Source organism: Hyperolius riggenbachi, chromosome 7 (genome assembly GCF_040937935.1).
Source record: "Hyperolius riggenbachi isolate aHypRig1 chromosome 7, aHypRig1.pri, whole genome shotgun sequence".
NCBI classification, from domain to species: domain Eukaryota; kingdom Metazoa; phylum Chordata; class Amphibia; order Anura; family Hyperoliidae; genus Hyperolius; species Hyperolius riggenbachi.
In genome coordinates this window covers 15,707,015-15,721,540 of record NC_090652.1, presented here as the reverse complement: position 1 = coordinate 15,721,540, position 14,526 = coordinate 15,707,015, and the positions used below count along the sequence as shown (strand labels likewise).

General features: G+C 45.6%; 1 protein-coding gene across 1 annotated transcript in view; it reads right to left on the bottom strand.

Moving 5' to 3' along the window:
• Positions 1-14,526, bottom strand: part of LOC137525345 (zinc finger protein 721-like) — a 103,988-nt gene that overhangs the window by 17,527 nt on the left and 71,935 nt on the right. The window contains exons 10-11 of the mRNA XM_068246400.1: positions 10,170-10,213; positions 9,106-9,447 (exon numbers count right to left, since the gene is read on the bottom strand). Of these exons, the coding sequence (XP_068102501.1) occupies positions 9,106-9,447; positions 10,170-10,213 (386 nt within the window). The remainder of the gene's footprint in view (positions 1-9,105; positions 9,448-10,169; positions 10,214-14,526) is intronic.

Here is a 14,526-nt window from a genome sequence, read left to right as displayed (position 1 = left end):
CAGTTGTTATCTCAACACTTTCAGGCCTCTTTCACAGTGCAACGTTAAAGTCGCACGTTAGAAAATGTTTCAACGCAGACTAACGCACAGCAATACTAAGTCTGTGCGACATTCACAGTGCACACGTTGTGTTTGTGTGTAACGTGTAGCATTATTAGACAGTGCTGCGGGATGTGCGTTTAGTAATAAATCTGCTGCGTTATTTGTGTCGCACATTCTTAGTAATATTTAAAAGAATATAAATCCAACGCATTCTTCGTTTTCGTTCCATCATAAAGAAAACGTCCAAGTTAAAGTCTATAAGCGTTGCGTTAGGGCCACATTATGCAACCTTAACGTCACACCGAAACGCAACGTCCTACTGTGAAGGAGGCCTGAAACTAACTTACTTAGTGACACTTCTCAGGGAATGGGGTGAGCAGCACAAAAGGTGGTAATTTGGGGGGAACTGAGCAAACTAGCGTCACAACAGAAAAAAGATTTCCTAAAGAAAGTATGGGAGCTCAAAACTCAAAGTCTGGATTTGAAAAAGAACATTCTGCTAGAAACTGCACACAGCTTCTACTAAGACTCCAATCACTGAGCAGGGCTGTGGAGTCAACATGTCAGTAGAGGAGTCGGAGCAATTTTGGGTACCTGGAGTCGGAGTTGGAGTCCACCACTAGGAACAGCTCTCACCATGTGTGATAGCTTCCTTGACCCATAGTCACCACCACTAGTGTTTTGATATAAACCACCAGTAATCTGCTCCCTGAAGTGTCTCAGTACATGGAGGTTTCGTACTGGTAAAACAGGAAAAAGACACCAGGAGCCCAATCTGGTGTAATATCGTTTGGTTGTATAAGATTAGAATGGATGAAACAAATATATACTCACAAGTGTGGGTTGTAAACCGATGCAACCACTCTTGAGGGCATGAGGAGAAGTACCGCCTCCACTCAGCCTTTCAGGTGTAGAGAATAGGTTGCTGCTCCAAATAAGGTGGCATCTCACAATAAATTGTACGATACAATCCTACTAGTGTAGGGTATTTTGCAGTAGATAGTTCCAGGAGGCGCCCAAGGGTAAGAAAGCCAAATTAAGAGATCTCAGTGCTCCCCAGACCCGGACAATGGCCTTTTGTGGCACAAACTTGACCCGAGGAAGCGGCTGTTGCCGAGAAACGCGTTGTCATAGTGCTTATGAAATACCATTTAAAAATCTTTTTATAGAGATACTGCTTATGAGTTCCTTTTTTATAGACTCTCAATTTGGCTTTCTTACTCTTGGAACTCTTTTCACATCTCCTGGAACTATCAGTGTACGGAGGAGACGTCCTCAGTTTTACATGCTTGAATTTACTGATGCTTGTGAGTAGCGCTATTTTTTTAACCATTTCACCACTGAGGGGTTTTACCCCTGAAACACCAGTGCAATTTTTACCTTTCAGCGCTCCTTCCATTCATTCGTCTATAACTTTATAATTACTTATCGCAATGAAATGAACTATATCTTGTTTTTTTCGCCACCAATTAGGCTTTCTTTAGGTGGGACATTATGCCAAGAATTATTTTATTCTAAATGTGTTTTAATGGGAAAATAGGAAAGAATGTGGAGAAAAAAATATTATTTTTCAGTTTTCGGCCATTATAGTTTTTAAATAATACATGCTACTGTATTTAAAACCCATGAAAAGTATTTGCCCATTTATCCCGGTTATTACACCATTTAAATGATGTCCCTATCACAATATTTGGCGCCAATATTTTATTTGGAAATAAAGGTGCATTTTTTTCAGTTTTGCGTCCATCCCTAATTACAAGCCCATAGTTTATTAACCTATTTTGGTTCCTGGATGTAGAAACTACGTCCAGGAACCATGCGCGCTACCGTCCCGCGGTTCGTTAGCCAGGCAATCAGTGAATCGGGCTATGGTGCCCGATCACTGATTCCTCTCCCCCGCTGAAAAAGCGACAGCTTCTCTCAGAAGCTGCGCCTTTTCTGGCTGTTGCCTCCCCCATGCTCCACTCTAAGCGTGTGTTACGCTTAGAGTGATGTCATGTAAACAAACTCAGGGCCGCCATCTTGTGGCCAAAAAGTAAAACTACAACTAAAAGTAAAAAAAAATTTAAAATGAACACACAATTACATTATAAATCTATGGTTTACATCCCACCCTCCCAAAAATACCCAAATAAAATGTTTAATATAAAAAAAAAACATTACAATAATAAAAAAAAAACATGTAAATATTTACCTAAGGGTCTAAACTTTTTAAATATCAATGTAAAGATGAAATATTTCTATATTTTTTTAATTTTAAACTTGTAAATAGTGATAGATGCAAAACGGAAAAAATGCACCTTTATTTCCAAATAAAATATTGTCGCCATACATTGTGATAGGGACATAATTTTAACGGTGTAATAACCGGGACATATGGGCAAATACAATACGTGAGTTTTAATTATGGAAGCATGTATTATTTTAAAACTATAATGGCTGAAAACTGAGAAATAATGATTTTTTTCCGGTTTTTTTTTCTTATTCTTCCTGTTAAAATGCATTTACAGTAAAGTGGCTCTTAGCAAAATTTACCCCCCAAAGAAAGCCTAATTGGTGGCGGAAAAAAACAAGATATAGATAAGTTCATTGTGATAAGTAGTGATAAAGTTATAGGCTAATCAATGGGAGGTGAACATTGCTCAAGTGAAAACGACGGAACGCGAATGGGTTAAGTAACAGTGTTATACCCTCTTGACATAAATATTTAAAGAGTTCAGTCCCTAAGGTAACTATTTATGTATTTTTTTTATTGTAATTTTTTTTTTTATTACAAAAATAAAAATTGAGGAGTGTGGGAGGTAATGAGTTAATTTATAGTGTAAAACAATGTATTTGTATTTCAGTTAGGCTGGGAAACTTTTTTTTTTTTTTCACAATGATCGCGCTGCTTCTCATAGAAGCAGTCGATCATCGCTGGGGGGCTTAGATCAACGAACGGGACTGTTTTTTCCCTGTTCATTGATAATCGGGCGAGCAGCCAGCGGCTTGCATGAGTGCGGGAGCGCGCGCACGAGCCAGCGGGAGCGCGGACAGCGGCGGGAGGTGCGGATATCTACGCCCCTGGTGGGGAAGGGGTGGAAAAAAAGGGCCTAGATATCTACACCTGTGGTGGTAAAGCGTTTAATATACGATCAAGTAAATGGTTTTACGCTATGGGAGTTTTATCTAGTTGGCAGAACATGTGTCCCCCCACCCTTTAGATTGTAAGCCTTGGCAGGGCCTCCCCCCTCCCTTAGTGTGTCCTTCTTAATTTTACTACCCCGGCAATTACACCCTTCTCATGGACTAACTCGTACTTATTTTGCCGTGTCTCTGTAAACCGCATTTTATACACCTTGTGCTATGTTGTATAACCGTTTGCTACCTCTCTGTCTGTCACCCCTTGTTGCAATGTATGCATCCCTATTTATTGTCCAGCGCTGCGTAATATGTTGGCGCTTTATAAATACAATAAATAATAATAATAATATACTGTATGAGGTAAAGCATATCCAGTGCAGGAAGACTAGGAGAGCGCAGGCTGGGAAGCTGACAACCAGACCAGGACTGTGCATATGCGCTGAGGATGCTGTCTGTGGGTCAGGGCAGCAAGTTTATAAGGTGAGCATGGTCCCTGGTGGTGCTGGGCACAGGAGTTGTTACTGTTGGGTGACCCTTAAAGTGCACCGTGATATAGTGGATGACCAAAAGGTGGTGAATGCTTAATAAGTGATCTGCAGCCTGAGCTATGATTCTTGGTTGCATGTATATGATAACTATGCATTAAAGGACACCCGAGGTGAAAATAAAAGATCTATCTTCCTTCTCCTAAAAATGACTTTTGAAAGAGAACCCGAGGTGGGTTTCTGCCATCAATATTAGGACACTGAGACACATTCTGCACACAATGCCCAGCCTCTGTGTCCTTATAGTGTGCACCCAGCCCCCAGGCCCCCCTGCGCTCTGCTGTGCCCTCCAATATAAAAACCGCCGGACTAGCAACATACAGATTGTCGCTAGTCAGCCGTTTACCTTTAGGATGCCACTCAGTGCCGCTACCCCGCCTCCTCTATAGAGCGGCTCCCCACCTGCGTCCCTTCCCTACCCGCCTCTGTAAGCTGATTGGAGGAAGCTTACGAGGCAAATTTGCAGTGTATGCAGTGGGAACAAGTGTAATTTTTTTCTCAAAAATACCTTGTAGTTTTTGAGAAAATCGATATTAAAATTTGAGGAAAAAAGCTATTTGAATGTGGTAAAATGACAGATAACGTATCAACATGTATATAAATGAATTTATTTTTTATATAAAATGTTCAGAGTGTGAAATAAAAAAAAAATGAAGTGGGGTCCCCCCTCCCGTGCCTTTTTAACTCCTTGTCCCCATGCAGGCTGAGATAGCCAGAATGTGAAGCCCCCCGCCGCATCCATAGTATGGAGGGCTCTGGAGGAGAGGGGTGGCCAAGCTTCCCCCTATTTCAAAAGCCCTTTTCCAATCCATAGACCAGGGGCTCTACCCCACCTCCAGTGCCCCAGGAGGAGGTGGGGCTAATGACACCCGGGGAGGGGTTCATGGTGGAATCTGGGAGTCCACTTTAACCTCCCTGGCGTTCTATTAAGATCGCCAGGGAGGCTGCGGGAGGGTTTTTTTTAAATAAAAAAAAAACCTGTTTCATGCAGCCAACTGAAAGTTGGCTGCATGAAAGCCCACTAGAGGGCGCTCCGGAGGCGTTCTTCCGATCGCCTCCGGCGCCCAGAATAAACAAGGAAGGCCGCAATGAGCAGCCTTCCTTGTTTTGCTTACATCATCGCCATAGCGACGAGCGGAGTGACGTCATGGACGTCAGCCGACGTCCTGACGTCAGCCGCCTCCGATCCAGCCCTTAGCGCTGGCCGGAACTTTTGTTCCGGCTGCGCAGGGCTCGGGCAGCTGGGGGACCCTCTTTCGCCGCTACTCGCGGCGGATCGCCGCAGAGCGGCGGCGATCAGGCAGCACACGCGGCTGGCAAAGTGCCGGCTGCGTGTACTGCTTTTTATTTTGTAAAAATCGGCCCAGCAGGGCCTGAGCGGCAGCCTCCGGCGGTGATGGACGGATATATTCGTCCATACCGCTGAGGTGGTTAAGAAGGGAACCTCCAGATGCCAGCCCCCTCCCCAGGAGAAATGAGTATGTACCCCTTACCCATTTTCACTAAGAGTTAAAAGAAATAAAAACACTACAGCAAAAAGTCCTTTATTGATCTTAATTAACCATGAATACTTACCTTTAAAAAAAAGTAGGGCTGTGGAGTCGGTCCGACTCCAACTCCGACTCCTCAGTTTATGAAACCACGACTCCGACTCCAACTCCAACTCCGACTCCGGGTGCCCAAAATTGCCCCAACTCCGACTCCTCGACTCCGACTCCAACTCTGACTCCACAGCCCTGAAAAAAAGTCCCCACGCTAATATCCTCTATCCTCGGAAATGTCCCTCTGTTACCTTGATTGGAAATCTCCGCTCACCCAGCACTCCTGGCCGCAGCTCTAGCTATACTAAGTCACAGTAGGGGTGACTTAGTGTTACCGGCCCGTAATAAGCTGATAAAGGTCACTTTACATTACAGTACACAGACTTGTCACAGAAGAGGTGACTTTGTGTTACCAGCCTATAATAACCTGATAATGGTCACTGTACATTACATCGATATCAGGGTACTGTGGGTGTTCCATGGTGTCGGCGTGGGTGGGCACAATAGGTGCAGTGGGTGGGGAGGAGAGCGGGAGCCGTGCAGGAGGGATGTAGCTGTAGCTATACCAACTATAGCAAAAGCACAAAGCATTTTTAAATTTCCCTCCAGGGCTCCCCATTGGTCTATTAGGAGGAGTATTCCCATTGGACTGTGAATAGACCAATGGGGAGCCCTGGAGGAAAATTTAAAGATCCTTAGGGCTCTAGCTATACTTACAGTGGGTTGCAAAAGTATTCGGCCCCCTTGAAGTTTTCCACATTTTGTCACATTACTGCCACAAACATGCATCAATTTTATTGGAATTCCACGTGAAAGACCAATACAAAGTGGTGTACATGTGAGAAGTGGATCTAAAATCATACATCATTCCAAACATTTTTTACAAATCAATAACTGCAAAGTGGAGTGTGCGTAATTATTCGGCCCCCTGAGTCAAAACTTTGTAGAACCACCTTTTGCTGCAATTACAGCTGCCAGTCTTTTAGGGTATGTCTCTACCAGCTTTGCACATCTAGAGACTGAAATCCTTGCCCATTCTTCATTGCAAAACAGCTCCAGCTCAGTCAGATTAGATGGACAGCGTTTGTGAACAGCAGTTTTCAGATCTTGACACAAATTCTCGATTGGATTTAAATCTGGACTTTGACTGGGCCATTCTAACACATAGATATGTTTTGTTTTAAACCATTCCATTGTTGCCCTGGCTTTATGTTTAGGGTCATTGTCCTGCTGGAAGGTGAACCTCCGCCCCAGTCTCAAGTCTTTTGCAGTCTCCAAGAGGTTTTCTTCCAAGTTTGCCCTGTATTTGGCTCCATCCATCTTCCCATCAACTCTGACCAGCTTCCTTGTCCCTGCTGAAGAGATGCACCCCCCGAGCATGATGCTGCCACCACCATATTTGATAGTGGGGATGGTGTGTTCAGAGTGATGTGCAGTGTTAGTTTTCCGCCACACATAGAGTTTTGCATTTTGGCCAAAAAGTTCCATTTTGGTCTCATCTGACCAGAGCACCTTCTTCCACATGGTTGCTGTGTCCCCCACATGGCTTGTGGCAAACTGCAAATGGGACTTCTTATGCCTTCTGTTAACAATGCCTTTCTTCTTGCCACTTTTCCATAAAGGCCAACTTTGTGCAGTGCATGACTAATAGTTGTCCTATGGACAGAGTCTCCTACCTGAGCTGTAGATCTCTGCAGCTCGTCCAGAGTCACCATGGGCCTCTTGACTGCATTTCTGATCAGCGCTCTCCTTGTTCGGCCTGTGAGTTTAGGTGGATGGCCTTGTCTTGGTAGGTTTACGGTTGTGCCATACTCCTTCCATTTCTGAATGATCGCTTGAACAGTGCTCCGTGGGATGTTCAAGGCTTTGGAAATCTTTCTGTAGCCTAAGCCTGCTTTAAATTTCTCAATAACTTGATCCCTGACCTGTCTGGTGTGTTCTTTGGACTTCACGGTATTGTTGCTCCCAATATTCTCTTAGACAACCTCTGAGGCCCTCACAGAGCAGCTGTATTTGTACTGACATTAGATTACACACAAGTGCACTCTATTTAGTCATTAGCACTCATCAGGCAATGTCTATAGGCAACTGACTGCACTCAGATCAAAGATCAGATCAAAGGGGGGCCGAATAACTATGCACACACCACTTTGCAGTTATTTATTTGTAAAAAATGTTTGGAATCATATATGATTTTCGTTCCACTTCTCACATGTACACCACTTTGTATTGGTCTTTCACGTGGAATTCCAATAAAACTGATTCATGTTTGTGGCAGTAATATGACAAAATGTGGAAAACTTCAAGGGGGACGAATACTTTTGCAACCCACTGTAGTATAGCTACGTCCCTCCTGCGCGGCTCCTGCTCTCCTTCCCCCCCCCACGCCGACACCCTGGAACACCCACAGCACCCTGATTTCACTGTAATGTACAGTGACCATTATCAGCTTATTACAGGTTGGTAACACTATGTCACTCCCTACTGTGATCAGTCTGTATACAGTAATGTACAGTGACCATTATCAGCTTATTACAGGCCGGTAACACTAAGTCACCCCCACTGTGACCAGTCTGTGTACAGTGACTATTATCAGCTTATTACAGGCCGGTAACACAACATCCCTCCTGTGCGGCTCCCACTCTCCTCTCCACCCTCCGGTGGCACAATACGTCTCTATTGTGCCCACCCACGCCGACACCCTGGAACAACCACAGCACCCTGATTTCACTGTAATGTACAGTGACCATTATCAGCTTATTACAGGTTGGCAACACTATGTCACCCCCTACTGTGACAAGTCTGTGTACAGTAATGTACAGTGACCTTTATCAACTTAACACCGGCCGGTAACACTAAGTCACTTCTTCTGTGACCAATCTGTGTACAGTAATGTACAGTGACCATTATCAGTTTATTACTGGCCGGTAACACTAACTCACCCCTACTGTGACCAATCTGTGTACAGTAATGTACAGTGACCATTATCAGCTTATTACAGGCTGGTAACACTAAGTCACCCCTACTGTGACCAATCTGTGTACAGTAATGTACAGTGACCATTATCAGCTTATTACAGGCCGGTAACACAAACTCACCCCTACTGTGACCAATCTGTGTACAGTAATGTACAGTGACCATTATCAGCTTATTACAGGCTGGTAACACTAAGTCACCCCTACTGTGACCAATCTGTGTACAGTAATGTACAGTGACCATTATCAGCTTATTACAGGCCGGTAACACAAACTCACCCCTACTGTGACCAATCTGTGTACAGTAATGTACAGTGACCATTATCAGCTTATTACAGGCCGGTAACACAAACTCACCCCTACTGTGACCAATCTGTGTACAGTAATGTACAGTGACCATTATCAGCTTATTACAGGCTGGTAACACTAAGTCACCCCCTACTGTGACCAATCTGTGTACGGTAATGTACAGTGACCATTATCAGCGTATTACAGGCTGGTAACACTAAGTCACCCCTACTGTGACCAATCTGTGTACAGTAATGTACAGTGACCATTATCAGCTTATTACAGGCCGGTAACACAAACTCACCCCTACTGTGAACAATCTGTGTACAGTAATGTACAGCGACCATTATCAGTTTATTACAGGCTGGTAACCCTATGTGTGACAAAACAGAACAGGGCACTCCAAAGCAATCAGGGTGTCTGTACTGTTATTGTTAGTAAGCTGTCACCAAATACAATCAAGAATGAAAGTTTTCAATACCAAAAATCCAACATGAGTACATAGCATAACCGCTAATATGTCCGGCCTGTGAGCAGTGACAGTCATAATAACTAAAGATATTCAATATTTAATTCATGTTGATTACTCACCTACTCTACCCGCCGTAAGCGGGTCCTCATCTATAGTTGTCCCCATCATGCCACCCTCCTCCATAGACTGCTGATCACTCCTCACATAGGCCTCTCCTTCTTCTTCCTCTTTAACTCTCCCCATGCCACTTTCCTCCATAGACAGCGAATCACTCCTCACATAGGTCTCTTCTTCTTCCTCTTTAATCGTCCCAATTATGTCACTCTCCTTAAAAGAATGCTGATCACTCCTCACAAATGTCTCTTCTTCCTCTTTATTTGTCCCCATCATGTCATTCTCCTCCATAGATAGTTCCTCACCCTTCACATAGGTCTCTTGTTCTTTGAGTTCAGATCTCAGTTCTGAAATGGATAACAAATTATAGCTGTAAGATATTAATAGTAATAATCAGAGCACAGAAAAGAACAAATTGCTAGGGGGTGATAATGTCCCATAAGCTGTGATATCTGCACATTCAGCACCACAGTCCTCTCTCCCAGTGTGCCTTCCTCATCATCTGGTGCTTCTCTCCTCCTCTCCATGCACACATTCCTGGGAGGTTACAGCAATGCCGGCAGCGGTAGATGGATGAGGATGTGAAGAGAAAACAGCTGGAGATACAGGAAGAAAGGAGCTGAGGCCTGCAGCTAATTAGCTATGAATTATCATTACTTATGGCTCTGGCACATGATGAGCCCCTTGTTACCTGGCTCCACCCCCTAACTGTAACCCCCCCCCCCCCCCCCCATCATCTTTGTGCAGACTCCACCCTCTCCCTCTGCAGGACATAAAAACTCCTGTGACTGCAGTAATAAACACAAATAATGACAGGTGTATTTATCTGCATGATTTATAGCATAAGAAGTAATAGAAATCCAGAGATAAGGTAACACAGAGAGTGTGCATACGTGTGAGGCGCCAGCTGGAGGTGGGAGCTGCTCCACGAGGATCTTATGGGCTCAGTATTCCATGGCATACAAGATCAGCCAGTCACAGCTCCACTCCACACTGACATCCTCTGTAACAAAGCATGTCCACCCCGACCTCTGCTCTACTCCATATATAACATCAATCACACAATTACCTCTTCCAACAACGTGGTCTCTCCACTTCCTGCAACTTCTCTTCCTGCTGTGGTACATCAGTTCCTGTTTGTAAAATCGCCATCTAGTGGTGAATAGACTAACTGCAGCCTCTGCTTGTGGAGTCATTTGCACTCTGCCGTCTCAAAATATTCTTCTTACTGTTGTTGTTATTATTCCCTAGACTGGAGATGTAAAGCTGCCATTTGGAGGACGTACACAGAAACACGCATACACACACACGCATACATATAAATGCGCACGTATAACCCAGTCGTGAATCTGTGAATAGGTATGAACATGCAGATGGAAAGAGAAGACAAGAACAATGGGGATGATGCAATAACCTCATGAGGACCGCGGTGTTAAACCCCCCTAGTGACCAGGCCATTTTTCCCTAATTGGGCCAAGACAGCTTTAAGGCCTTGCTGCAGGGCTGTATAACTCAGGACACAAGTGATTCCCCCCCCCCCCCCCTTTTCTCCCCACCAACAGAGCTTTCTGTTAGTGGGGTCTGATCACTCCCCCAAAGTTTATTTTTATATATATATATATATATATATATATATATATATATATATATATATATATATATTTGTTTATTTTCTAAATAAATTGTACTTTTTTTTTTTTTTTTTACATTTTTTCCCTCCCACACGGCTGTCCTCAGTTCAGCGCTGCCTTAGATCACAGTGCTGTACAGAGTAATTAGACGGCGGTTTCGCCCAGCGGCGATCGCTGCTGGGAGTCTGAAGGCAGAGCGGAGCTCCATCAATCTGGCAGAAATATGCGTCCTCTCCTGAAATCCCCATTCCAGGCCATTGGCGTGTAGTGGTCTTGCGGCTGCCGCGCTGCTCACGGCCGCTATGCTTCACAGGACTGATCGCGTTTTAAGTTACGCACACTGCTGCGGATGCAGCACTCATTACTAAGGGAAGGCACGCTCCTTACATAGCAGCGAGAGCGAGTAAGTCATGCATAGAGGACGCTCCTTACATAGCAGCGAGAGCGAGTAAGCCATGCATAGAGGACGCTCCTTACATAGCAGCGAGAGCGAGTAAGTCATGCATAGAGGACGCTCCTTACATAGCAGCGAGAGCGAGTAAGTCATGCATAGAGGGCGCTCCTTACATAGCAGCGAGAGCGAGTAAGTCATGCATAGAGGACACTCCTTACATAGCAGCGAGAGCGAGTAAGTCATGCATAGAGGACGCTCCTTACATAGCAGCGAGAGCGAGTAAGCCATGCATAGCGAATGCTCCTTACATAGCAGCGAGAGCGAGTAAGTCATGCATAGAGGGCGCTCCTTACATAGCAGCGAGAGCGAGTAAGTCATGCATAGAGGACGCTCATTACATAGCAGCGAGAGCGAGTAAGTCATGCATAGAGGGCGCTCCTTACATAGCAGCGAGAGCGAGTAAGTCATGCATAGAGGATGCTCCTTACATAGCAGCGAGAGCGAGTAAGTCATGCATAGAGGGCGCTCCTTACATAGCAGCGAGAGCGAGTAAGCAATGCATAGAGGACGCTCCTTACATAGCAGCGAGAGCGAGTAAGTCATGCATAGAGGACGCTCCTTACATAGCAGCGAGAGCGAGTAAGTCATGCATAGAGGACGCTCCTTACATAGCAGCGGGAGCGAGTAAGCCATGCATAGCGAATGCTCCTTACATAGCAGCGAGAGCGAGTAACTCATGCATAGAGGACGCTCCTTACATAGCAGCGAGAGCGAGTAAGTCATGCATAGAGGACGCTCCTTACATAGCATCGAGAGCGAGCAAGTCATGCATAGAGGACGCTCATTACATAGCAGCGAGAGCGAGTAACTCATGCATAGAGGATGCTCCTTACATAGCAGCGAGAGCGAGTAAGTCATGCATAGAGGATGCTCCTTACATAGCAGCGAGTAAGTCATGCATAGAGGGCGCTCCTTACATAGCAGCGAGAGCGAGTAAGCCATGCATAGCGAATGCTCCTTACATAGCAGCGAGAGCGAGTAAGTCATGCATAGAGGATGCTCCTTACATAGCAGCGAGAGCGAGTAAGTCATGCATAGAGGATGCTCCTTACATAGCATCGAGAGCGAGCAAGTCATGCATAGAGGACGCTCATTACATAGCAGCGAGAGCGAGTAAGTCATGCATAGAGGATGCTCCTTACATAGCAGCGAGTAAGTCATGCATAGAGGGCGCTCCATACATAGCAGCGAGAGCGAGTAAGTCATGCATAGAAGACGCTCCTTACATAGCAGCGAGAGCGAGTAACTCATGCATAGAGGACGCTCCTTACATAGCATCGAGAGCGAGTAAGTCATGCATAGAGGATGCTCCTTACATAGCAGTGAGAGCGAGTAAGTCATGCATAGAGGACGCTCCTTACATAGCAGCGAGAGCGAGTAAGTCATGCATAGAGGATGCTCCTTACATAGCAGCGAGAGCGAGTAAGTCATGCATAGAGGACGCTCCTTACATAGCAGCGAGAGCGAGTAAGTCATGCATAGAGGACGCTCCTTACATAGCAGCGAGAGCGAGTAAGTCATGCATAGAGGATGCTCCTTACATAGCAGCGAGAGCGAGTAAGTCATGCATAGAGGATGCTCCTTACATAGCAGCAAGAGCGAGTAAGTCATGCATAGAGGACGCTCCTTACATAGCAGCGAGAGCGAGTAAGTCATGCATAGAGGACGCTCCTTACATAGCAGCGAGAGCGAGTAAGTCATGCATAGAGGACGCTCCTTACATAGCAGCGAGAGCGAGTAAGTCATGCATAGAGGACGCTCCTTACATAGCAGCGAGAGCGAGTAAGTCATGCATAGAGGACGCTCCTTACATAGCAGCGAGAGCGAGTAAGTCATGCATAGAGGATGCTCCTTACATAGCAGCGAGTAAGTCATGCATAGAGGGCGCTCCTTACATAGCAGCGAGAGCGAGTAAGTCATGCATAGAGGATGCTCCTTACATAGCAGCGAGTAAGTCATGCATAGAGGGCGCTCCTTACATAGCAGCGAGAGCGAGTAAGCCATGCATAGCGAATGCTCCTTACATAGCAGCGAGAGCGAGTAACTCATGCATAGAGGACGCTCCTTACATAGCAGCGAGAGCGAGTAAGTCATGCATAGAGGGCGCTCCTTACATAGCAGCGAGAGCGAGTAAGCCATGCATAGCGAATGCTCCTTACATAGCAGCGAGAGCGAGTAACTCATGCATAGAGGACGCTCCTTACATAGCAGCGAGAGCGAGTAACTCATGCATAGAGGACACTCCTTACATAGCAGCGAGAGCGAGTAAGTCATGCATAGAGGATGCTCCTTACATAGCAGCGAGAGCGAGTAAGTCATGCATAGAGGATGCTCCTTACATAGCAGCGAGAGCGAGTAAGTCATGCATAGAGGACGCTCCTTACATAGCAGCGAGAGCGAGTAAGTCATGCATAGAGGATGCTCCTTACATAGCAGTGAGAGCGAGTAACTCATGCATAGAGGACGCTCCTTACATAGCAGCGAGAGCGAGTAAGTCATGCATAGAGGACGCTCCTTACATAGCAGCGAGAGCGAGAAAGTCATGCATAGAGGACGCTCCTTACATAGCAGCGAGAGCGAGTAAGTCATGCATAGAGGACGCTCCTTACATAGCAGCGAGAGCGAGTAAGTCATGCATAGCGAATGCTCCTTACATAGCAGCGAGAGCGAGTAAGTCATGCATAGAGGATGCTCCTTACATAGCAGCGAGTAAATCATGCATAGAGGGCGCTCCTTACATAGCAGCGAGAGTGAGTAAGTCATGCATAGAGGATGCTCCTTACATAGCAGCGAGTAAGTCATGCATAGAGGGCGCTCCTTACATAGCAGCGAGAGCGAGTAAGTCATGCATAGAGGATGCTCCTTACATAGCAGCGAGTAAGTCATGCATAGAGGACGCTCCTTACATAGCAGCGAGAGCGAGTAAGCCATGCATAGCGAATGCTCCTTACATAGCAGCGAGAGCGAGTAACTCATGCATAGAGGATGCTCCTTACATAGCAGCGAGAGCGAGTAAGTCATGCATAGAGGATGCTCCTTACATAGCAGCGAGAGCGAGTAAGTCATGCATAGAGGACGCTCCTTACATAGCAGCGAGAGCGAGTAAGTCATGCATAGAGGACGCTACTTACATAGCAGCGAGAGCGAGTAAGTCATGCATAGAGGATGCTCCTTACATAGCAGCGAGTAAGTCATGCATAGAGGGCGCTCCTTACATAGCAGCGAGAGCGAGGAAGTCATGCATAGAGGATGCTCCTTACATAGCAGCGAGAGCGAGTAAGTCATGCATAGAGGACGCTCCTTACATAGCAGCGAGAGCGAGTAAATCATGCATAGAGGAC